This window comes from Rhamphochromis longiceps, linkage group LG5 (genome assembly GCF_057381845.1).
Source record: "Rhamphochromis longiceps isolate RC_006_pf linkage group LG5, R_longiceps_female_GT1.1, whole genome shotgun sequence".
Taxonomy (NCBI): Eukaryota; Metazoa; Chordata; class Actinopteri; order Cichliformes; family Cichlidae; genus Rhamphochromis; species Rhamphochromis longiceps.
In genome coordinates this window covers 13,421,843-13,448,243 of record NC_140561.1, presented here as the reverse complement: position 1 = coordinate 13,448,243, position 26,401 = coordinate 13,421,843, and the positions used below count along the sequence as shown (strand labels likewise).

Genomic DNA, 26,401 nt, shown 5'->3' with positions numbered 1-26,401 from the left:
CGTTTCTGTCGGTCTGCTCTGAGACAGACTGGAGAGAATGGCTGCCAGTGGAGGTTAGCAAAATCTTCATTGTTTTGTGTACTTAAATATTGCTTTTTAAAGTTAGAATATGTAAGTTTATGTGTTCACCAGGCGTAGCTTTACAGATTAAACGAAGGGGTCTTGACATGTTGCAGTTTCATTAAATAAGGTCAGGTTCTAAACGACTCCTCAAAACTGTTGGCTGTCGTTAGCCCGGCTATGTAGCTAACGTTAGCTGTGTGGCTAACTTTCGGCCGGTTAGCTCGCTGCCACAGCTGACTGTGTAAACACTTGTTTATGACAAGAGACAAAGGTTAGACAAGTTGTAGTAATGGCTATAGTCATCAAACGAATACACTAGACATTGCGCTACACACTCTTATGCTTCTATAAGATGAAGACGTCAACACTTAAAACACTTCAGATTTTTGTCGCCATTTATATCTCGCAATGTTGTGTCAAAGAAAGCTTTGCTAGCATTAGCTTGGTGTCTAGCTGTCTGCTAAAAGTTAAGCTTGCTCCTCAACTAGCTAAGCCAACCGCGAGCATTACTGTATTTTATGAAACACAAGCATTCAGGCGAAGTTGTGTACAGCGTCGCTCTTCATTAGTGTCTATTCTTCAAGTTTGTTTTCAGTCTTATTAGCTAACCAGACCGTTACTGCAGGCACAGGGCAGCGATGAGAGATGTTAGCAAGCTAGCTACCACCTGGTGTGATAGTAGTTTTCTATTTACCCACCGAGAGTCTTTGTCCTGTCAGCATTGCACAACCCGAGACATTTGTTGTAAGTTTGTATACCGTATAAGTCAAAGTGAAGCTTTACAGCAGTCATAAAGTTGGTGTGCCACTTTTATAACTTGATATAACACATGTGATAAGAAAGACGTTCACTTTGTGTACGCTTATAAGGGCAGCACTGCTGTACTCACGAGTTTCTAGGCTCATGTATTGTCCTGCTGCTTTCATTCAGTATAAGAGAAAGGGAACAATCTCTCGGTACAAGTTTAGAAACAAGCAAATATAGCGCAGGAAATAGTTATATTTATACAGCTGTATCAGTCATTATATCTGGACCTTTAATCCAGGTGGCATACATCCTTAAAATTTGGTCATCAGGTTTTCACACACTCCACACTTTATTTATGTTATTACACTATAAAAAGAATGTGTGGCTCCATAGTATAGTGGTTTAGAGATTTACCTAACAAAAACTATCCCTCAGTTTTGCTGTTTTTTGTATTTTCATTTATGGAACAACTGCAATGTTCAAGCTTTATTCAGTTGACTTTTTTTTTTTTTAAATAATATGTAATTAATGTTTGTATAAAGATGTATTGGTTCATATTTATGCTAATATGAATGTGGGTCAAGTGTATGCATGTATATGAGGGTACCACAATGATGATCCTGCTAAATTGGCAGTGTTGAACATGGGGTACGCATAAGCATGTGCATACTTCTTTGTACTCCAGTTTGGGCTTTGATTAATTTTTATTTCATGTAATGCACATTTCTTTGTCATTTGAGTTTATTTCCTTATATATTTGAATGTCTTTAAAATCCAAAATAAAACTGTATATCATATCATGTATATCATAGCACAAGTAAAAGATCCTCAGTTTAATCCCAGAAGGAGGCATAAATCCCCTTGGGGGCCGGAAGGGCATCCAGCTTAGAAACATGTGAAGCTACCCACTTTGGTGGCCCCCTGTGACAAGGGAGCAGCTGGAAATTGCTTTATAATATAAAATAATTAGAAGGTTTTGTATTTCTTTTGAAGATTTTTATGTTAGAAAAGTAACAATATTTACCTACAATGTCTAAAATAATCTCCAAGTAAGTGTTGCTTAAAAGTTTGTGAAACATAGGGATTGAGTAAAATCACAGAAACTCTTGTATTTACACTCTAGTCATCTACACTAAGTAGAGCTGGGCGATATGAGATTTTTTCATATCACGATATGTTTTTTTTTCATTTCAGGCGATAACGATATCTATCACGATATAAGCCAAATAACTATATTTGTAAGATTTAAATGTGCCGTTGCTCACAAGTAAAATGTGAAATAATCAGCAGCTTGTTTTTATTTAAATATTTATTTCCCATAATAAGTTCAACAGGGTAGATGTACTTAAGGAACATGAGACTTTTTCAGATAAATAAAGGCAAATATTGCAAACTACACAAAAGGCAGCTGCTAAAGCGTTTAAGTTTCAAAATAGAACAAACAAAACAGACTAAATTGTCAATTCCACTTAGAAACAAAATATTAATTCTAAAAATAAATCTTAGTTTGTTTTACAGAAGAACAGACAAAACTGACTAACTTTTGTCAATATCAAATAAACTGAGAACTAAAAGGAAATTCTCAATCTCTCCTTGTTGTATAGCTGAGCTTTTCAAACAGTTTTAACAGTTACTTTAGTCTGACAAAAGCCGAATGACGAATTAGCGCTTCCAGTCAGAGACTGAGGCTACGTCCACACGTACACGGGTATTTTTGAAAACGGAGATTTTCCGTTTTCGTTTTTAAAAAATAATCCCGTCCACACATAAAGGCAGAAATGAAGGAAAACGCTGCTATGAACATGCCAAAGCAGCAGGTGGCGCTAGATTCCTAACCGTGCAGAAATGTTGGCCAATCAGAAGTCTAGAAGCCTCGGTGGGAAAAAGTAAACAAAGCTGGGGCATAGAAGCAGAACCGAGTCGTATGTGTGGACGGACAGTAACTGTGTGTATATGTAAGCATTTAAACACTGCAGAGAGTAGAATTAACAGTAACACTATTGTAGAAATTCATTTCACCGAAACAATAACGTGGCGCACAGTGTGACGCATGCACCAGTTTATTGTATTTCCAGACTTGCTTTCGGCACAATTTACAGTGCACGCTACTCTGTTTTTTGTCAGACTTGAAATAGCCGAAATACCTTCACACTACGGAACTTCTATGGCTCTTCCGTTTGACAATCTCTCCGGCGTTGGAACCATCATCTGTTTTCTCTTCGGTCATGCTCGGTTGATTTTTCTAGTCGGCACACTCATTTCCTCCATTACCCGCTGGCTCCATTACCCGCTGGCTGCTTCCCAAACAAATACACATGTGGGGCTTGGCACTTGTGCTGTACGTAACAAGTCACGCGACGTGACGCTGCGGCTGTGATTGGTTCGGCTCTGTGCTACTTAATTTGGATTGGCTGACCTTTTTTTTTTTTTTTTTTTTTTTTTTTTGAGGACAAGAGCGGCGAGGTCTATCGCGATAGCTTAATTTCTCTATCGAGTAAAAGTTATATCGCGATACATATCGTTATCGTTCTATCGCCCAGCTCTAACACTAAGGAAATTCAGATATTTTGAAATCTCTTAGGCAGTGGGTTAGAGGCTGTGTGCTTTATAGAGTAGTTATGATACTAGAAATTCAAACTCAATAGCACTGTCTAAGAAAATCCCATCTTCAATGCCAGTGGAGAAAGAAAATGAAATGAAAAAACTGACAACAATACAAACTGTAACATCAGTGATAACACTGTTTCTATATTATTGAACTTAGTGCAAAAACCCCACAATAAAATATGACAGATATTTTAAGATTGTCTGAAATTGTGCTTTGCTTCTTTTGACTTGGCACTATATTTTTGTTGCTGATCAAGTAGAGTTAGTCTGCTAGGTTCTAACTGCTGCTGTTGCTGTCTAGCTGCAGAAACAGTTCAAACACTTCACACTGCCTATATACACTTTATATAGACACCTTTAACTAACACTGCCTATTATAACATTACACATGAGCAGGACTGATTACATTTGCTGCTTACCTGCTACATTAATGTTATCTTTTTATTATTAGTCATATTCGCTAGCCATTACCTTAATGATAACTTAACGCACAGCTAGTGCCTTTCTTATGTAAATGCTAATAGTTAGTGGTGATGTGTGTGGCTACAAGGTTAATATTCATGATAAATGTTTAATACTTTGATGTTGCTGATGGGAACTTAAATTACCTCTTAACATTTATCTTAAGAGATGTTCAGTGTTGTGAAGATTAAACTACTGTTCATGTTAGGGATGTCCCGATCATGTTTTTTTGCCATAGAGTCAGAGTCCGAGTCATTTGATTTTAAGTGTCTACCTATACCGAGTCCCGATCCGATACTTCTATAATACATAAAAAAAAGAATAAAGAAGAGCGAACAAACAGATCCTGGATGTTCCTCATTTTTTTATTTAATTCACCTTATTTTAACATTTAACAGCTCTGTTAACAAACACAGCACTTTTGTGAGGTAGCTTGAACAATCAAGTAATAAATAAAATAAATTCTTCACTTATGGACTTTAGTGCACAGTAAATATAAAAAAAAAGTCTAATATAAAAACAAATAGCACCTCAACTTAAAATATCCGGCAGGCATGTAAACAAATAAAAAAATAAAAGATCCACAGTGTTTGCAAAGCCAGTAATGTGCTTTTAGGAACTGCACTCCTAACTCTTACTGTCATCACAGTAGTAAGTTTCGCAGAAAATATAGTATGTTTCTCTTAATGAAAACTAATATCTCTACCTTGTCAGGTTTGAGCCTGTTTCTGTTCTCATCAAGGACGTTTGCAACGGCACTAAAAAGGCTCTCACTGTCCACAGAGCTAAAGGGGGCATGAGATACTGGGTTGCAACTGGGTCGATACTGGGAAGCTGATTAGCATGTTCTTTCCAGTACTGAAGTGGGTCGCTTTTCCAAGTTTACATATCTCACAATGGCAATGTTGTTGTCATCAACTTTATAATACCTCCAGACCACAGACATACTCGCGTTTTTCATGTGTTCAGCCGCTAATGAGGGAAGCATGGCTGCTTGTCTGCAGCTGGTTTGTAAAATTGTGTGTCAGCTGGATGGGCTGAAGACGGTACTGTTGGTATTGATGTTCTTCCAAATGACTATATAGCAGTTAAGTATTAAAAATGCACATTGTATAAACTGAATAGGCAAATGGTACAGAGCTCTACACTGGCAGCTAAACAAAAACTTCAGAAGAATTGGTAGCTCCAGATCAGAAGCTGTGGCTGCTATTGTCAGGTATGTTAACATCATATTTAAGTCCTTTCTTCTGTAATAATCTATTAATTTTTAATTTAAAAAATGTTTCTACATAAATGAGTGTTTAAACCAGAGCACTGTTGACTATGTACGCTGTATTACTGTTTAAAGAATTTAGTAATTATCATTATTATGTGATTATGTGTGGTTTTGCAACCTGTTTACAACTCTCCTGATCTTGTGTCCCCAGGTAACCTCAGGTACCTGTCATTAGACATCCTCTGGACCTGACCTGACCTATGTCTTATGCTAACTCAGTCAAAGGGATCTGGGTTTTTTTTTCTTTTCTGATTCATTCTCAAAATTGACACTTTGCATTCGTCAAAACAACTAAAGATACTGAGATTAAAGTGCTTTAAATACTCATACCTCGTGCACTGTCTTTATTCTTCTCTTACAGTATATTTTGTTGGCATACTGCATGTGATATTTGTTTGTAGCAAACTAGAGCTTGCATATCTAGAGTGTCTGTGAGGCAGTTTTTTTTTCTGCAGCATTTCCTTAATTTTTGGGGCTCTTTGGTATATACATGAAGCATTTTGTGTTTTCATGTCAGTTATACATGTGTTTAGAGTTGACTGAAAAAATTAAAGTGAGATGATAATAATATTTTTTTCTGTTTCTGCTCTTGTTCAGAGGTAGGGAAGCTGTTACAAGTACAAAATGGGACGCTTCCAATCACCAACTACAATGGGGTAGATGCTGTTCATGCTTGTAACATCCTGCAGCAGCTCAAAGCCTTGTACGATGAAGCACAGCTCACAGACATCGTTGTAGAAGTGGACCATGGCAAGACTTTCTCATGCCACAGAAATGTTCTTGCTGCAATCAGCCCATATTTTAGGTAGGAAATTCAGCACTGCATATGTGCCTATGTCCTTCATTTGTACGTGTTTGTTTACAAATATTTATTAGTTGCTTTCTTTCTTGGTTTCACTGTCATTTTGACTAGAGGTTGTCTAGAAAATACGATTTTCTGATAAACTTTCTCAGTTTTTAAGATGAGAATTTATAATAATCATAAAATAATTTGTGTTTTTTCAAATGTTCCTCTAGGTCCATGTTCACCAGTGGCCTTACAGAGAGCAGTCAGCGTGAGGTTCGAATTGTTGGCGTGGAATCTGAATCCATGCACCTTGTCCTAGATTATGCCTACACATCCAGGGTCTCGCTCTCTGAGTCTAATGTCCAGGCCCTATTCACTGCAGCCAGCATTTTCCAGATTCCTGCCCTGCAGGACCAGTGTGCCCAGTTCATGATCAGCCGACTTGACCCTCAGAACTGTATAGGAGTCTTTATGTTTGCTGATGCATATGGGCACCAGGAACTGAGGGAACGCTCACAGGATTATATCCGCAAGAAGGTCAGTTGAACATAAGCCTAAATTGGTTATTAACCGTTACTTTTGGACTGTGATGTAATGAATGCCTTCAGCTATTTTATACCACAATTTTTAGACATGTTGTGGTATCTACTTTTGTAGTTCTGCTTTCTTTATGACCAGGACATTTGGCTGCCAAAAAACTAAGGATGTACTGAGTGTTAAATTTCTTGGTTGGTACTAATATGTAATGATAATTTGGTAGACGACTGATATAATTTTTTTTATTTCTTTTTTGTGTTTATGGCTTTTTCTACTTTTATGTATTCCTTGTTTAGTGGCCAGGGGAATTGATAAATAATTTAGAGTACTGTTTTATAGTCTTTCAGGTCTTCATCAAGAGCTTAAAGACTTAATGTGACACAGTTCCTGCTTTTGGCAAATGTCTTATTTTTGTTGGAACAGTGGCAGTCAACAACATTGACATCGAACTTTGTAATGTCTGAACTGAAACTCTAAAACTTCTTTTGTTTTAGTTCTTGTGTGTATCACGGGAGCAAGAGTTCCTCCAGATGACCAAGGAGCAGTTGGTCAGCATTTTGAATAATGATGACCTCAATGTGGAAAAGGAAGAGCATGTCTATGAGAGCATTGTCCGCTGGCTAGAGCATGATCTGTCTGGCCGTGAAACTCATCTAGCTGAGGTTTTTTCCCAGTGTATCCGTCTGCCCTTGCTGGATGAGGCCTTTCTCAATCGGATACCTCCCCCCTTTGCTTGCGCCCTCTCCCTTTCAACAGACTCTGCTGAGGCCAAAGCTCGCCTCACTGGCACAAATGGTTGTCCACAGCGCCTGGGTATGACTGCTTCTGAGATGGTCATCTGCTTTGATGCTGCTCATAAACACTCAGGTAAGAAGCAGACGGTGCCTTGTCTGGACACGGCGACAGGAAGGGTGTTCAAACTCTGCAAACCACCTAATGATCTCCGGGAGGTTGGCATCTTGGTGTCCCCAGAAAATGACATCTACATTGCTGGTGGGTACCGTCCGAGTAACAGCGAGGTGTCCATAGACCATCGAGCAGAGAGTGACTTCTGGCAGTACGAGCATGCAGGCAACCGATGGCTTCCACGTGCACCTCTTCTGAGAGCCCGAATTGGATGCAGGCTTGTGCACTGCTGCGGGAAGCTGTATGCACTGGGAGGCCGTGTTTATGAAGGTGATGGGCGAAATGCACTAAAATCAGTAGAGTGCTATGATGCCAGAGACAACTGTTGGACTGCAGTCAGTCCAATGCCAGTGGCCATGGAGTTTCACAGTGCTGTAGAGTACAAAGACCGTATCTACGTCCTCCAAGGTGAGTCTTTCTGTGCTCAGGGGAACTTATGCAATTATGTTTTGTTTTTTTTTTGTTTTTATCTGTACAAAATATGTAAATAAAGTGATATTAATACAACAGACATACTGCATATGAAAACCATTTAAATGCATCTGATCATAACTCTGTCTCTTTGTTTCGCACAGGTGAATATTTCTTCTGCTATGATCCCCGTAAGGACTATTGGAGTCATCTGGCGCCAATGAGTGTCCCTCGGAGTCAGGGTCTGGCTGCCTTGTATAAAAACTGCATCTACTACATAGCTGGGATCTGCAGAAACCACCAGCGTACTTTTACTGTGGAGGTCTACGACATTGAGAAGAACACATGGAGCCGCAAGAAAGATCTACCCTTTGACCAAGCCACAAGCCCGTATATCAAGGCCATGCTGCTGCAAGGCAAGCTACACCTGTTTGTACGAGCTACACAAGTCATGGTGGAGGAGCATGTGTTTCGCACTAGCAGGAAGAACTCCCTTTACCAGTATGACGATGAGGCAGATGTATGGACCAAAGTCTATGAGACACCCGATCGCCTCTGGGATTTGGGCCGCCATTTTGAATGCGTGGTGGCTAAACTTTATCCACAGTGTCTCCAGAAAGTGCTTTGAGGTATTTGAATTTTGTGGACCCCATCTCTGAGGCAGAGGGGGGATAGTGTGGTCCTGCCTGCCTTGTGCCTGGTGTTACCTTGGGTTTGCACCACATGCACCATTTTTGGTTAAGTCTTAAGTTGTTCAACTTCTGGTTTAAAATGATCAAAATGGGGGTGCTTTTAAAGATTGCAGTATTTTTTTTTCTTCAAGAAAGCACCAACTACCCACACTGAGGCTTGTTTAACAAAACCGTACAATGACTCATAAGTGCAATTATACTATTTTTTTTTTTTTTGCTTGTTGTCGAGCCATGTTGTTCTATTTTTGTGTTAGGTGCATAAATACACCAGTCAGCCACAACGTTAAAACCCCTGAGTTGCAGGGTGGGGCCTCTGTGGATTGGGTTGTATTAGTGCTATCTGTAAATGGTTTTACTGTTGTGGCTGATTAATGTGTGTATGAATTTTTACAAATGATAAGCATGGAACTGAGGGTGTTGCCTCTGGAGATATGGATGCTATGTGTCAGCATAAAGTGAAACTCTATATAGATATAGAAATATACAAATAGTCATATAAACGATATATTCATACGGGTAAGATGAGTACCTTAGGTCATTAGTAGATTGCTGGCTCTGAGGTTTGTGTGGATTTTTTTCCTGTTCTGCGTTTATGCCTCTCTTCAGTTTATTTCATATGCAAGTTTTAATTTGAAGTGTGCTTGTGATTGACATTAGTGTTTTTAAAGGTTGAAAGTTAAATGGTAACTTTTTATTGCCCACTCTTCCTCCACAGGTGTCAGTGTGTCAAACATACACTATGTGCGGCTTCCAGACTTTTTTTTTTCCTGCTTTGAGTTGGCATCCATTAAGTGAAATGTTAGAATATTCACTCTCCACATTGGAGAAACAAGGACGGAGTCAAATTTGTTGCAACACTAAGTGGCTCATTCAGACCAACAGGTTTACCTCAGAAACTTCAGAGATTTTTGATTAGGAGCAAAGGGACATTTCAGGCCGTTGTGTTGATATAAACAAGTGTTTGCTCTGAGTTTGAGCTCTGAGTTTGTTCTTTGACACCGGGTTATTAAACGCTTGAAAAAAAGGGTTCCAATAGCCTTCCTCGTAATGCCAAAAGAGCATTTGAGGTCTTACTATAGTTGTCGTGGAAGTTGGAAACGGATTTTGTGGTAGCAATAAATCTTGGAACTGTGATTAGGCTATATTACATTGTATTACCTTATTAAAAGTGCATTAATTGTTTTGTGTGCTCGTCTCTGCTAGCGAAGATCAGTAGTACCCATAACGATTGTTTGGCTGTTGGCTGAAGTGATGCGGATTTTTCGTGGAGATCTTTTGTGATGCCAATGTGCCTGCAGCTAGAAAAAAAGGGGCATCAGAATCAAAAACTGTTCCTCCTGATGAAGAATATCTGAAAAGTCTTACTCAGCGTTGCACTGAATAACTCGCCACTTCAGCGGTCCTTAACTGCAAACTTTACGAAGCACCCTCGTAAAGCTATGAATCCGTCTTTACACGTCATCACAGAGGATACAAACTTTTGGCGCTGGTGCTTTTTTCTGTTTTTGTTTTTTTTTTTGACAATCTTGTACAGAAGAACGCCACCACTGGAGGGCGTTTGCTGTCAAAGTGTGACATTTTTAGTGCCGTCAGTTTCCTCACGCAGGTTCCTGTTTCATCATTGCACTACACATTTCTTGTGTATTTTATCTAAGCAAGGAGTGCCCTCCTATTAAGTGAAAACATTTTAGCAACCATATAGCAATCATCTTAAGAGATTTACATTGGCATTTAATACAGGAAAAGTCGCATTCATTAAGGACTTGAGGATATAATTAACTTCTCCGAGAGAAGATTCACTGTTGACTGACTTTAACCTGATTTCTAGTCAACCCAGCTTGAACAATGTTTCCCACGAAAAAGGGTCAGAGTGGGTCTGGGCTTCACTCGACTGTCCACAGACAGCCATTTGCGAACCAGGAACGGAGAACTCTCAGGATTTCTACTGATACCCAGTACTGTATTTAAGTTGTTTTTGTTATGTGTAATATACTGTACTATAGATTTGCTGTACTTGCACAGTTTTTTAAAGTTATCTTCAGTTTCTTTTATAACTTGAAAAATAGATGTGATTTCTTTTTGTTGTCTCTAGTGGCTGTTTTGTTTTTTCTTTACATAATTATCTGTTTAGTTATAATAGAGTAATCCTGTTCTGTTGAGGGGGAAAAAAAAATTACCCGCACGAGTGATATATTTTGATTTGCCCCCCTCCACCCCGTAGTACAGTAGTATCTTTGGAACATCTCACTGAAACTAAGCATTACAGTTGAAGTAACTGCATTGTTACAACATATTTCAAACACCAGTCATGTAATACACAAAGCTATAAAACCTGCTTTCTCCTAAGAGTTGGCTGCCCTGTGCGGCCAAACACAGCTCGTTCTGGTCATCTTCATGCATCACCTATGGGTGCTATTCCATTGTGTCTTTTTAATCCATTTATTTTTCTGTTGGGTTTTTTTTTTTGGTTTTTTTGGGTTTCAGGTTATAGTGGTTGTTGAGCTCAACTGTGAAATTCACCTTGCACATAATTTGAAAATAAAACTATTAAAAGTGAAATGTTTTATTTTTATTCTGTTTATTTTTAACTTTCAAGTGACTGAGGCCTTTGGACCTCAATTGTATATTGTTGTGTTCCACTGTGATATTTTTGATCCTAAAAATGTTTCCTACCTTGAACTTCTCTGATACTTATACTGTAGCTGCTGTGTCACAGATAGTGGAAAGCTATGCCAGGTCATTTACATTCACTGGACACTTAGTGAGCAGTTGAACAGATGTAACTTATCTGCTCAGCTAATCACATGGCAGTAGTTTAACACTTTGAGACTTGCAAACATCGTCTAGAAGACCTGGTGGACTTTAAACTGAGCATAAGAATGGGGAAGAAGGGTGGTTTTAATGGCTTAGCGTGTGCAATGGTTGGTGCCAGATAGGTTTGTTTCAGTGTTTCAAACTACTGAAATACTGGGATTTTCCTGCATAACCATCTATAGGGTTTACAGAAAATGGCCTAACAAAGAGAAGGTGTCCACTATTGGATGATGCCTTGATGCCAGAGGTCAGAGGAGAATGCCTAGTGTTCTTTGAGTTGATAGGATTATAAAAAAGTAGCTTAAATGATCAGTTTTTAGACCCAAGGTATGCAGAAGAGCATCTCTGAATGCACAACATGTCAAACCTTGAGGCAAATAGGTTAGAAAAGCAGAAGACCGCTCCTGTCAGCTAAGAACAGGAAGATTATGCTGTGTGCTGTGACACTTGGTAGGGTTAGAGTTTGCTGTCCATGGTCTATGCATGGATCCTTTTTGCCCCATATCAACAGTTCAGGCAGCTGTTTGTAGTGTAATGGTGTCAGGGTTATTTATTTATTTATTTATTTATTTTTGGCACATCCTGAGCCCCTTATTGCAACTGAGCATAATTTAAACACCAACAGCCTCCATGAGTATTATTGCCAACCATATCCATCCCTTTATGGCTATAATGTACCCATCTTCAGATGGCTGCTCCCAGCAGGATAATATGCCACGCCACAAAGTTCAGATCATCTTGAACTGGTTTTTTCTTCACTGTACTCAAATGACCTCCACAGTTAGCAGATCTCAGTTCAGTAAAGCACATTTGAGATCAGAAATATTTCCAGCACCTTGTTGAATCTGTACAATAAAGTTTTAAAGCACTTCTGAAGGCAAGAGTGGGTCCAAACCAGTACTAGAAAGCTATACCTAATAAAGTGTCCAGTCTGTGTGTATTTCACCGGGTAGAAGAGGCGGATCTTGAGTAGTTAGATTATGACCTCAATTTATCAGATCAGATGGGTCAGATTAACTCATTTTGGCTTGGAAAACGCCTGAAAACCATCATTAGGTACATGAAAACATTTTATGTCTGCCAAAGGTAAAGGACACACAGCCGTAACAGCTTTCTTCCTGTTGTAATAGCTTAGTAGTTGTAGAATTTCGTTTTTCCTTCGGCTGTCATACTGAATGCCGCCGCAGACAGCAGTGTGGCTGAAAAACGCAGAGGAGACAAAGCTCATGTCCCATTGATTCAGTGAATCGGATCACCTCGGGCCCATGTGTGCGACATGTGACCAGCAGTCAAATAAAGCTGTGGGCTGGTGAAACTTTGGTCAGGAACTTCGTAAAGAGAGGCTGCGCAGACGCTCAGTGAACGGTAAGATGCAGTCAGGCTTTCTGCAGTATATCCACACACGCTGGTTAACCGGTTTCTTTGTCCACGTGGTGGTGAGTAGCATTCCTGCCCCACTCTGCGCGGAACGGTTTAACGAGACGGAGTGATCGGAAAAGTTATCTTGGCTTGTAAAAAACTAATGTGGAATTGCAGTGTCAGACCTTTGGGTCTTGCTGTATTTTAATACGTCTAGGGAAGAAATCACACATTTCCCATTATGATGACCACCACCAACAGCAGCAGCAGTATATTACACAAGAGCTTGCTTTGTTGCGTAGTTTTGCGGGTTATTTCCCCCGCTTCTGTTTACAAACATGGCCGGTGTGGTCTAGCATGTCGCAGAATCTGAAAACAGCCCAAACTTTAAGTTCGGTGTGAGTCCATGTCTCAACTACCTGTCAGCAAGTTTAGAATGATGTTGAGACTTTTATTTTGAAATCCGACTCCTCGTTTTTAATTAATATGCGCTTGTGTGTTTTACTTAGATTGTACTGCTTTGTTCATGCATGCAGCGACTGTAACACTGTGTCCCCCTATACTGTACACTCTGAACAGGAACATGCCTCCTGCTCCAGCAGATGTTTTGGGCTCCAAGCCCCTGGATGGCGGTTGGGGCTGGATGGTTGTGATTGGGGCCCATATTTCCATTGGGTTTGCCTACTCCACACCCAAAGCCCTTTCCATTTTCTTTAAAGACATTCAAGAAGACTTGCAGGCTGGCTACAGTGAAATAGCATGGATTTCCTCTATTATGCTAGCTGCCATGTATGCAGGAGGTGAGTTGACTCTGTGTGTGCTTTATTGGTTAAACTGTTTCTAAGCTTTCCTATCCATATAGTTAGCATTACTGTATGCTTTATTTTTGTAGGGACTTTACCTTACAATATAGAGCGCCTTAAGGCAACTGTTGTTGTTATTTGGCGCTGTATAAATAAAACTGAATTGAATTTGAATAGTCTTCTGCAGTCTGTTTTTGTCAGCTGTGATGCTACATCAATAAACCACTTGGTTAGCATAAATATGATAATCTCAAACCCAGAGCTGCTTGGAATGCAGTGTAGTGTGGCCTCATACCTTTAGGCCATCACACCTTTTGTAGTCAGCACCTCTAAATCAGTACTCTTATCACTACTAGAGAACACATTTGTATTGGCTGGTAAATAATAGCCTGCAGGTTAACCAGACTGAGTTTTTTTTGGTCTCTTGTTCTTTTGTGTTTTATTTAGTTGTCCTAGGGCTCTGACATACCACGTACACCCCATACTAGCACCGATCGTGGTCTGTTGATCAGACTTTCTCTACACCTTCTGTAAGAAGTTGCATCAAGCATTACTAAAGCACAGCTTCAAACCAGCCGACAGCAGACAGATCAGTATTTTGAGAAGTCTGCTCTGTGCATTTGTACTTGGCGATAAGCATCATAAACACAAAAATCCCAGTTTCATAAAGATCGTTTGTGTGGTGTCTGTGTCCGCTGCAAAGGCACGACTGTTGTGTATGGTTGTAATTTAGATTTAGAGAAATACAGTAACGAGTATAACTGGCTTCACATGAGCGACTGCACCCGCTGCCTAATAAAGTGAACGTTGCTTCCATGTAAGTCACCTGACCTAAATTTAAGTCTCTTCACTGAGGTCCAAAGGGAATTTATGGAAGTAAGCACCACTGCATGTGACATCTATTGTACATTTGGGTTTGTAGAAGTGAAGTCAGATGTCACAAATCAGACCCTACTTAGATATATTATATACTGTCTTCAAAATACTAACGTTGAGAATAAATAAAGGTAACAAAAACTGTATTCTCTACGATTTTGTGAAGACATAAATATTTTATTCACTGCTGAAAGAAAAAAGTAGAATCTTGAGTTTTTATTTAGTGTGATTTTCTTCTTGTCTTCTTCTTTTTTTTCTTTTTTTTTTTAACCTGAGTTTGTTAGTATCTGCTTTCAAGGTTGCAGGACAGCACGCTATGTTACTCACCTGCACTCAACTCAGAGCGGCCTAACTAGTGAAATATTCCCCTCCAATGTGGCTCAGGCACAGGACTTTATCATATTGTCCTTGGCAAGGATTCAACAATGTCACCTAGCGGAGGAGAAGGAAAGAGGGGAATATATCAGAGGAAGGTTCAGCACAGTGGGGTCTGACACCAGGCCCCCATGGGAAAGACATGACAGCCTTTTCAGGAAACCTCTGACTCAACGAGTCACAATGATAAATTTATAATGGAAATGGATACGGTGGTAGAACAAGAGATGCCCTATTGTGACACGGCTACAGCGAAAACGATGATCTATCTTTGACCCTGCTCTGAACCTGTGTAACTGTATAAACAGCTGGGTGGATATTTGATTTCCCATACAGTGTTGTGCAGAAGTCTTGAGTCACCCTTCATTCCTTTATATTTTGCTAGAAAAATGGGACACAGGTGCAGCAATTTATTAAAACATGTCAAATCATACATGGAAATAGAGCATATATGGTAAAAAGAATAAATATTGTATCATTCTAACAAGCATGAATGTCAGTATTTGGTATGACCCCCTCTGTTCTTCACACAGCCTGATCTGTCTTAGGCACGCTTTCTTGATTTCTTTAAGTAGTCTTCAGGAATAGTTCTCCAGGCTTCTTGAAGCTGTTGTTTGGATCTTGGCTGCCTTTTGTTGTTTTCTGTCGAGAGTTTGTATTTTTATTTTTTTAAATTCAGGTATATTTTTACTGCATTGGAGGTGTGTTTTTGGATCATGATCTGAAAAATGAAGTTTTTGCCAATCAGACACTTTCCAGACGGCTTTGTGTGGTGGATCAAAATCTGTTAATGCTTTTCTGCATTTATTATTCCATCAGTTTTGACAAGATGCCCAACACAACTGGCTGATGTACAGCCCCAAACAATAACAGAGCCTCCACTGGTTCTAGACACTCATTGATCTGAACCAAAAGTTTCACATTTGGATGAATCACTCCATAAGACCTGTTGCCACTGATTTTAAGTCCAGTTCTTGTGTAACTGGGAATACCTCAGCCTTTTCTCCCTTCGGCCTCCCTTAAGAATGCTTTTTCCCTATTTCCCAAGGACACAACTTCTACTTGTCCAGTTTTCCTAGATTTCTTTTTGGACAAACTGCACCATGTTGAGATATGCAATGTCTTCAGCTAATGGCTCTTTAAGGATCACATTGCTAGTGCAAAAATGAAAGAAATTGGAACAAAAAGATTTAATCTATCACTGCTACCACCACTGAACTACACAGCTAAAAACAATTAAAGGAACAGCTTTTAATCAGAGTATAGCATCAGTTCAGTTAAACTGCTGGGATATTGATTAGGTAAGTAGCAGAGGGGGCTGTTAATCAGTTTCACCCACTTTGGTGTTAATGAAATTAACAACAGCTGCACTAGAGGGGCAACAATGAGACAACTGCTAAAACAGGATACTGCTAAAACTCAGTGATGCCCGGGTCCAGATCTGGGAGGAGATTATCCGCTGTCTCATTAGGAGCACACCCCAACGTTGTCACACATGCATACAGGGTAATGTGGGGACATACAACTGAGCATCATTGCTGCATTGTTTTTTTCCACTTTGATTTTTGGGGGGCAGGTTGATCACTTTTATTGCCTTCAAATGATGTGTGAACTTTTCATTCCTAACACTGTCCACATCAGAATACGTATCTTTTTTTCCCCATTGAGATCTGATGCGTTTTCAAAGCGTTCCTTTAATTTTTTTTTTTTCGAGAAGCCTGTGTAGTTTGCAATAAGAATATAGAGGTTTTCATTATTCTGGAGAATGACTTGTGGTTCAATGTCACTCTTTCAGGCAAGGTTATGAATGAAGGAAAGAGTGACAGCATATAAAAGGCTTTTTAATTGCTGATTGATCACTGGGTGTAGTGTTTTACATTATCAGGGGAATGTTTAATGAGTTGCCAGGTTGCTTTGCTGTGGAGGTCTTCTGTCACTCTCTGTGATGTCCTTTTGCCCTTGGTTTAGATCAGGGATGCTCAACAGCTAATGTGCAAATAATAATGCTTTTCAGATAAAATGAACAGACATTAAAAAAAACATTAAATAACTTAAAAGATGAGTTTCTTTTGTTTAATGAGCTATTCATTACAAAATTGTGTGGCAGAATTTAGCCCTATGATCACATGATGAATTTCACTGGTTTAGACCCATCAGTTTACCTTGAAGTAGTAGGTACCCGGATTACTAAAACTTTGGCGACATTAAGACGTAACATAATACAAGAATGTACTGCTCGTTCTCAGTGCTCATCTGTTTTTGCAGGACCGGTGAGCAGCATGTTGGTCAATCGTTTTGGGAGCCGACCAATTGTCATCATGGGTGGACTGATGTGTGGAGTGTCTATGGTAACCGCATCTTTTGGGAGCTCCATCGCTTATCTCTACTTCTGCATTGGCGTCATTGGAGGTACAGTACTTTTATTCCTAAGCAGTATGTGTTACTGCTGCTTGAACAGGTTTTACTTTTTGTGGTCTCACTTTGGGAATTCATAATTGATCACAGACTAAAACCAAGATATCATGCCATACTTGTTTACCATTCAGTTTGCATTCCCATCAATCCTGGTCCCAGTGGGATTGGGATGTTGGCAGTCTGCATCTTTTCACATCCCTTTTAGAATCTCTTGGTTCAGATCTGCTCCCCATAACTAGACTGCCATGCCTTTCCTGAAGGCCCTGGGCATCTGCCCCGGCTCCTAGGGTGCAGTTAGAGCACCGAGGGGACCAGGACCAGGACAGTAATTAAGACAGAACTGTCTCTGATCCCAGAGAGCATGATCTTCCATGGCCCTCTGTACTCTTCCGTAAGCTCCAATCAGGTTCGTCACATGGGGGCTCTCTGCCATCCTAAGAGGCTCATTACCCAGCCAAGGGCCCCTGTGAAGGATTAATAGGCACAGCGAGTGGCTGGGCCATGTGTGGTGCCTGGGGCATGTGTGGGCTCTACACTGTTCCCCTGTGCCTAGTGCACTGACACACAGGCATTAGGCAGTTTTGCCTAGAAGTCATGCAGACATATGCTTACACATACACAAACACCTGCACGTTAATAAAAAAGCACCCCACACACAGCGAAATACATCTCAGAATTATTCCTCCTCGTATACTCCTTCATTCACTCTCTCACTGGTGTTTGTGATGCTGAGAAGCTGGTGAGGTATGCTGTCCTTGTCACTGGAATAATGAATGCTTCTGATTGGTTGGAGCACCTGGCACCGTTCAAGCACAACACAAGATCACATGAACAGTTTCACGGTTTGTCTCTCTGCACACACCTCAGCTTTAACAATCTGTGTTGCTAAGATTGACTGCATTGGTTATACACACAGTGGACTTTTATTAAATACACCAACTCTTTGAATTTTGGGCTGAAGGAAGAACAACACTCGGTGTATAAATGCTCAATCAACAATCTCTTTAATCAATGCAATTCTCTTTATTCCATACAACACTTTGAGCATTACAAATGTGCGGACGGGAGATGTGCACAGGAGGGTGTCCGGCAAATCTCGACGTGTCTGACCGATTCTCACATTCTCAAAGCTTCGGCCCCCCTCCAAACTAAACATTCAGATTCTTTCTTTTTCTCAGTGAGTGTAAGTTATGACCTTGCCTTCCTGTGCAGTATGTTCTGTTCTTTCTAATCAGAAAAATAAGGCCATGATTCTCTGGAAAGAGTATTTCTTATAAATCAGCAGTATAATGCGTCACAAAACAGTTTAATATCCCACACCTGTTTTTCTCAGAATAAACAATCAGTTACAATCAAACAATCAATCTGCTGGTCCCTCTCTAGTCTAAACAACAGTGTTTCAGTAACTTTCTACTAGAAGGTGGTCCCCTGTTATCTACTTTCTCCCAGGCAAGCGTGAGCGAGAGTCTACAGCATTCTATCCCCCAAGGACATGTAATCTAATGCCTTTATTTTCAGGGCTGTGTCCACTTAATACTACACTATATATGGCTATATATATGGCATTTTAGTTAATATAAAGCATAGAATTGAGGCACTTCAAATAATTTAATCTCAACACTTTCTAGGACATTTTGATGGTAGTACATATTTATAATTGAACTAAGAGCGTCATTTAAATAGTTTCTATAGTGCTTTTCACACACAAAATGATTACAAGATATATAGTTTGGATCTTGTCCATTTAGTCCGTATGTAATACAAGAAATTTTAAACAAATTCTAAAGTCAACTGGGAGCCAAATTAAAAATGATAAAGCAGGGTTAATGTGAGCTCATTTACTAGAATGTGTTAGTGTGGTTGCAGCATTTTGCATTGCTTGGAGGCGTTAAAGATGTTTTATCTAAGCCTGTAAATAAGGCAATACAATAATCCAGGTGTGACAGCACAAATGCATGGAAAATTCCTCTGTTACCATTTTTGGTACGTCATGATTTGGGGTTCCGTGATCATTTAAAACACACTGTTATGCATTAAAACGGGTACCAGGAACGTAGAAACTGTTTTGCATGTGGTGGCCACAGACCACAGGTTTGCCATAGCATCTCCAGACTCTTTCAGATCTGTCAGATGAGCTCTCAGCGAACCTGCCAGTTCTGATGTTCTCTGGCGAATGCCATTGGAGCTGCACGGTGCTGGTTATGAACACTTCATGGAATCTGTTTATGACACTTTGGTCAGAAACATGCACATGAGCTGCCAGCTGGAGGTCATTTTGCTGGGTCCTGTTCCTTCCCATACAAAGGAGCCGACACCACTCCTGCTGGGTTGGCACCCCTTTACAGCTCTGTCTCCTTGTGTAATGGCCTCCACACTCTTGAGACTGTGCTGGGAGACACAGCAAACCATTTTGAGAAGGTGATGTGCCATCCTGGAGGAGCTGGATTACAACTAAATGGTGCCATGTGGCTTTTTGGAGGTTGCCTTTCCAATGAAGACAACCTGTTGTCACTTTCACTTGCACCAAAACAAGTCTGGCAACAGCTTTAACATATGTTATTATACTGTGATGATTAAGTGTTCCTCTTAAGTTTTAGGGGACAGTGTCATAATTCGGTGACTTGTAGATGTCACATTTATTGGGATTGCAGTCAGTCTTTTTAATTTAAAGTCAAAATAATGTGAAATTCCTCATTAGAAAAGAAAAAATTGCTAAATTACACTTTTTATGTCCCCCTAAAAGCCTAATATAGTAAATCCCCATTTAAATGCATTAAAAAAACAACCAAACAACAAAAACTTTATGCATCGTAAGAATACCCTGACATTAGAGGGAGAAATTCTAAACACCGTAGCTATCTAACTGTAACTCTTCATCTTCTTCAAAATAAGGTCCAATTAGATTAAAATTTTCTGCATAGAAAGGCAAGTGAGTAAATGTATTACCCAGGCTCTCCAATTTATTTCTACTTGAATGGAGAAATTATTTCTGAAATAATTCCAGAGTCCTGTAATGAGATTTTAGATGGCAAAAGTGAAATGAGATGGAACCTTAATGAGCAGCCGGCAGATTTAGTCTTAATTTAATTAAGTACCCTTTGGAGCTCAGGTTCAGTAGGGTTTTTCTTCCTGAGGGTTTTTGGAATGTGACTGAGATGTTTTCAATCTTTCTACATGCAGGTTGTGGACTCGCCTTTAACCTGAATGCATCTCTCACCATCATCAGTAAATATTTTCTGGCCAGGCGTCCTTTAGCCAATGGACTTGCTATGGCTGGCAGTCCAGTGTTCCTTTGTTTCCTGGCTCCTCTTAACCAATATCTACTGGGCACATATGGCTGGAGAGGAAGCCTCCTTATCCTGGGGGGTCTGATGCTCAACTGTTGTGTTGCTGGAGCCCTCATGCGACCTGTTTGTAAGACACTCGCTTGTGCACCGCAGCAAAACGTGGATCGGCCAAATAAGTGCAAGACTAAGATAAAAGGAAGCTGTATGAAGAACACAAAGAAGTTTGTGGATCTGTCCTTTTTCAGGGACAGGGGCTTTGTCATTTACCTAATAGGAAATGTCATGTTCATCTTTGGAGCGTATGCACCCATTGTGTTCCTGTCTACCTATGCTGTTAGCCAAGGTGTTGAGAAGTACTCTGCGGCCTACCTGCTCTCCATTATGGGCTTTGTTGACATGTTTGTTCGACCCGGCACCGGCCTGGTAGCCAACAGCAAGTGGATCAGGCCTAGAATTCAGTACTTCTTCAGCTTTGCCATGGTTTTTAATGGAACGTGCCATTTGCTGTGCCCTCTGATGAGGAGCTATACCCTCCTGGTGGTCTACGCAGTATTTTTTGGTGTGGGGTTTGGGATGGTTTTCGCCCTGATATTTGAATGCCTCATGGATCTGATGGGAAATCAGCGCTTCCCCAGCGCCGTTGGACTTGTCACGATTGTGGAGTGCTTCCCCATGCTGCTGGGACCACCTGCTGCAGGTAACACATCCTTCATTCATACATAATCCTTTTTCTGTCTTTCTCTTACACAAGTACACATGTTTACTCTTAGATCACTTAAGATTGCTTTACGCTGCTTCTTTCTACAACTGAGGCAAAGAGCAAGGTAATATATACTTACAAACATGCAGAAACACTTGGGGAAAAGAGAAATTTCCACCATTACAGAGGAAATAACCGCTTTCAAGCGAGAGCAGCCTTGCAAACAATATTTGTTTGTTTATCTCTTTCATTCACAGGCTGTGCATTATGTTGCAGTAAAGCTTGGTAACAGTATCATTCCTGTAAGACAGAGCCGCATTATCACGGAGTATGGATGTTTTGTATTGTATGAGACGCCCACACAAAGATGCAGTTCGTCATGGTGATTTCCTGCTGGAAAGAAGCCATCTATCCTCATGGGCACAGGCTTTCATGACATAATGGAGCATCTGGGGCAAATCCAGGCTTCATTTAAAGATAAGAAAAAAAAAAGCTGCATTTTATTTACAGTCTGACTTTAACCACAGCTGGAAGAACATTTGCAATAGCAACAGGTTGGGTATAAAGAGCGTCTTAGTGAGGCACTCAGAAATACAGATGGGCAGTTTACCAGTAAGAAGCAAACTGTGTCTATATTGTGGAACAATTTCAGATTAATGTTTCTCAACATCAGATTGTGAAGACTTTGAATATCTTATCATTTACAGTACATACTATCATCAACAGATTCAGAGAATCTCTGTGCACATGAGACGAGTGTATAATGCCCATGATGCTCAGGCCGTCAATTAAAAGCGGGCACGATTCTATTGTGACAGCTTTTCACTGCAGTGCCAGAAATATATCTATAAACGCAGCCCACTGTAACATCCACAGATATTTCATTGTTGAGGCTTTACGAGGTAAAGTTAGGGTGGTATTGTTTGTATTGTGGTATTGTTGGTTTTCATTGCAGTTATAAAATCATGTTGCAAAACTGATGGGGAAAAAACAATGCCAAACTTTAAGACTGATTCACTTATGCATGAATCTACATCATAGTGTATAAACGTCACATTAGGAAGCACACAGTAAGGTTGGGCGATTGGACCCACCGCTCTTGTAAAAGCTTTTGATCGTTTTTACAAGAGCAATTTATTTATTTGCCCACAAGTAAGTTTGCTAATAATGTTGGTTGAAGCTAATAAAAGCAGTCAATGGAAAAAATAATAGCGCTGTTTTAGCAGCACCGTATTCCAGCTGCGAACAAACCCCCCCTCCTCAGAGTCACCCAAATGCAGCGATTCATTTACTTAAACTCATAATAGAAAGAAAGAACGGCAGTAGCCTATGTTCAGAAAAAACAAAAACATTTTATTTAAATAAAAAAAAACTAACAAACACAATGGTGGGGAGGGAAACAAAGAGAAACTGGATTCTTTTTTCCACTATAACCGTGTTTACAGGTCGGTCCAGTGTTTGTCTGTCTTACACACTCAACCAAACAACCAATACAAAATTAAACAAAAAGTAAGTTAAAAATCAAAATATCTCTTCAAGCGAACATTAAAAAAAACCCAAACCCTCAGACGTAAAGTCTTTTGTGTGATTCAGTGCATCTCAAATAAATAAATGATTCAATAATCCAAAAAGTAGCTATATTAATACTGAAACAAACAAGAAAAGAAGGTAAAGTATTCCCTCCAAATGAAACTTACAAATAAATTTTAAATGCTTTAATCAGTTGGTGCGTGATTACATTCCCCCGCCCATCAAAAAGTCACCTGCTCGAATATATCGCCCGTCGTCATTTATTGGATTGACGAATGTCGGCTGGAAAATTTTTACATATGCCCCAACCTTAGCACACAGTACTACACTGACCACCTGTTCAGCATTTTGGCTCATTGTCCCTGTAAAACAAAAAGAAAAAAGCTACTAACATTACTATGAGATATAATGTAATAGCCATTTTAGCCTAGAGTTGATTTTGCAATATCAGTCAAAGTATTTCCTCCTTTTGTCAAAAAAAATGATGCTTTTTTTAAATCATTTATTCCACGACTCTTACTGCTTTTCTTAACAAGTCGAGGCAGACCTATTTTGTCCGATAAATTAGTTACCATCTCCTACATGTAACTTTTTTCTTAACTTGTGGCCATCTTTCTTCATGCATGTAAGGATAGACTACAATACTTGTGGGTGTACGCTCCCTAGTGTTTTCAGAAATTTGGTTTTGAAAGGTATTTATCATTTTTGGTGATGTCTGTCAATAACACATACTGTATTGCAGTGAGCAAGCCATCCTCTCTGTTGTTGCTCAACTTGTTCACCAGTGTTCATACAGGCCTAATGTCCTACATAAACAAGGTGAGGATGTACAGTAGTTTAGCTGAACATGACTTAATCAGCTGTGAATATCATCCTGCTGACAAACGCGTCCTTTGCCTCCAACCTGACTTTTAATGAGGTGAAAAGTTACAGGCCCCCCAGTTAGTCTAGAGCGACCGTGTTCCGAGGCGCTCATTTAATAGGGTAAATAAGTGCCTCCCTGCACGTCTAACAATCTCCTCCAGAGGGCTCAATCGTTATGTCTCCCCTATTCTGCTTGTTACTGCTCCCCCAAACCTTCGGGTCAATCCAATTAGGAGGAAGTGAGGTAAGCGGGTGTAATTACCCTTTTGCTTTGGGTGTTTAATGACGCTCAGTTCAAACTCTCGTCATTAAAGTCCTGTACCTGGGCCATAATTAAGCTGTGAATACATTAAAAAAGAGGTGACTATGCCAGATGGACTTAATTACTGCTTAGCCAATCAAGGGCTGTCTTAATGAGGGTGATGGTCATTGGAGTACAGGCACCAGATGAGTGCTATCAATCAGATATACAGCCGGCATTGAGATGGTTGAAATTGATCCAAATGCAAAGTGACCCCCTCCTAGTATAGTACAGTACATTGCATTCAGTCACACAAACATTATTTTAACACAATCTTCCACTGCAAAGATGGCAGGTGGTATAGTTAAGGAGATCTGCTAAGGGAATCAGTTTAATTTCCTTATAGTTTAACATCATCTTTAATTGGTTTCAGAAGGAGACGGTAGCATGTTTGTACTAAATGTGCTTCCTAATATGTTTGACAAACATCAATTTTATAAAACTGGCCTGATGAATAAACACAGTCATCTTTACTAACTAGATGTTTAATAGTGGAAAGAGAAGGGAAGACTCTAGGAGCAAGAGAAAATAAACAGAAACTAATCCTGCTCAAAATACTTCAGCTTCTGAGGCGAGCTGCCAGGATTCCATACGGCTTTAAGGGGGATTGTAATGCAGTGAGGTGGACAGTCCTAGATGCCGACACTGAGAGAGATAGCGACATTCGCCTATCGATCCGTGTCTGGAGGGGAAAACGGGGGTCGGGGCGACTTGTGGACTTAGGGCTCAGAAAAGCCGCAGGCTGAAATCTGATCTAAACCACATTTGTCACTTTTCTGCAGACTTGAGCTGGATATTTATGGTTCTGAGAATATGCCTCTCTTCTGATTCGTTTTGGTAGCAGCCATCCAAATTGCATTTCCGGCAATTCAGGAGAGCCAAGAAGGGTGTAATGGCCCCGTCATTTCCGAGATGGCTCTTCTCAAATTGGCCTATGCTCACTCTCGCTCTCTTGCACGCACTCATAAGCAATATCTGAGTCTGATCTTCCTCTTCACCTTCAAACTTGCCGTCTAGACGCTATACTCTCACTGTGCTGTGTTTTCTTTGATTAATTTTAAATATTCTTTCTGGCCTCCTCCACACAGGGTTACTGGTAGACATCTTTGGCGACTACAAGTACCTTTTCCTCATGTGTGGCTCAGTCATCACGACTGGCGGGCTTTTTCTCTTCGTCATGAACATCTACAACTACCACATGCTGGAGAAAGAAAAGAGAGCTAAAGACCGAGAGCGTAACCAAACTAACATAGAGAACCAGGAGCAGATGAGCATCTCAGCGGCAGAGATGGAGCAGCCTGAAGCTGAGGAGACGGAGATGAGCGCAGCCCAGCAGGACCCAGAGAGCGCCGAAACAAAATGAAATGTGATTGCTTTATTTAGCGTGAATGCAGCGGGGTGATAGTTGTAGCTGTACAGGTTGATCTTAGCACAGATTGCTTTCTGCTTGCTCGCACTCATTTTTAACAGACTGATTTATTCGTTCAGTCAGTCTTTGACTTTTGATGAACTGTAAAGTCTTTCAACCAGCAGACAACACAGAGACTACAGCCATGCTAACAGGTTGTATAGCAACTTGAGCTAATTGCTAATATCGGCGCGCAAAGCTGCTTAACGTTGTTAAACGTGGAGATTTCTCACTGGTATAGATTTTTGACTATATTCACCATGTTAGCTTAGTGTGTTTCCTTTTTTTTAATTACTTTTGCTAAGGTAGAGCTAAAGCTGATGGAAGTTTTGCTGTACAAGCCATACATACATACATGAACAACTTTGACCTGATTATGGCTCTTGATGAAGAATTGAAGATGGTTAACCAATTTTTTTTGAAAGTTTAAAAGTTTTTTCCTGTGCATGTGAGTTTGTGCAGCCTGTAAGTAAATATCAGTATTGGGTCAAGTTTTTTTTAAATGAGAAATGCATCTTGTTGGAGTACCTTTTGTGTTACCAAAAACAAAACCCTTTTTGCAATTCATTCTTGATCCTGCCAGTTATTTTGTTCTGAAGGCACAACTCTTATTATACATTAACCTTTTGATTTGTATTGATCTACCTCATTGCAAACCGATATGAGTGCCTTTTACTCTGTAAACAACAAAAAGCTGTTTGTTTTTCCACAGAGTAGGATGGGGAACTAAAACTAGAAGTTATTATTTCTGAGTTGACTCACTGGCACCTCTTTATCAGTGGACCTCGCCAGCAGCTGTGTTGTGAAGCTGTTGTGCTTTTTCACATTTCAAGCAGCGCTGTTTGTAGCTGAGAGACATTGTTTTCTCAGACACAGTCTGTGATTTCTTGTATTGTTGTTCTTTTTTCTGCACAATTGAAAAGTGATGCGAATATTTACTGTAAAAAATGTAAATTCTGGAATTTACAGTTTGTTGATCAGGTCTTGTTGTCAAAATGATATGATGCTACCCTGTGCATCAAGTTTGGTTGAACTCTTGATGGTTCAGGAGGGGTTTGTGGACAGACAGAGATTTCTGTTTTTTATAGTAAGTTACAGCAAATCTCATGTTTTTATTACTTTCCTCAGTATGCTTCAAGGTTACATGACACTTTCTAGAAAATGAGTAAATTATCCCACAG

The 26,401-nt window shown here is 40.0% G+C and overlaps 2 protein-coding genes across 3 annotated transcripts; both read left to right on the top strand.

Moving 5' to 3' along the window:
* kbtbd8 (kelch repeat and BTB (POZ) domain containing 8) lies at nt 1-10,028 on the top strand. Its single transcript, XM_085405936.1, has 5 exons — nt 1-53; nt 5,753-5,960; nt 6,173-6,479; nt 6,974-7,793; nt 7,961-10,028. Exons 1-5 carry the CDS (start codon nt 38-40, stop codon nt 8,422-8,424), a joined length of 1,815 nt encoding a protein of 604 aa, XP_085262062.1. The 5' UTR covers nt 1-37; the 3' UTR covers nt 8,425-10,028.
* A 2,480-nt stretch (nt 10,029-12,508) lies between these two features.
* LOC146669401 (monocarboxylate transporter 2-like) lies at nt 12,509-25,376 on the top strand. 2 transcript variants are annotated; one of them, XM_085405934.1, is made up of 5 exons: nt 12,509-12,667; nt 13,241-13,461; nt 16,981-17,124; nt 20,311-21,114; nt 24,901-25,376. In XM_085405934.1, exons 2-5 carry the CDS (start codon nt 13,245-13,247, stop codon nt 25,173-25,175), a joined length of 1,440 nt encoding a protein of 479 aa, XP_085262060.1. In that variant the 5' UTR covers nt 12,509-12,667; nt 13,241-13,244; the 3' UTR covers nt 25,176-25,376. The 2 variants fall into 2 exon arrangements, with proteins under 2 accessions (XP_085262060.1, XP_085262061.1); XM_085405935.1 differs by having other exon boundaries at nt 12,652-12,738.
* Nucleotides 25,377-26,401: the final 1,025 nt, after the last annotated feature.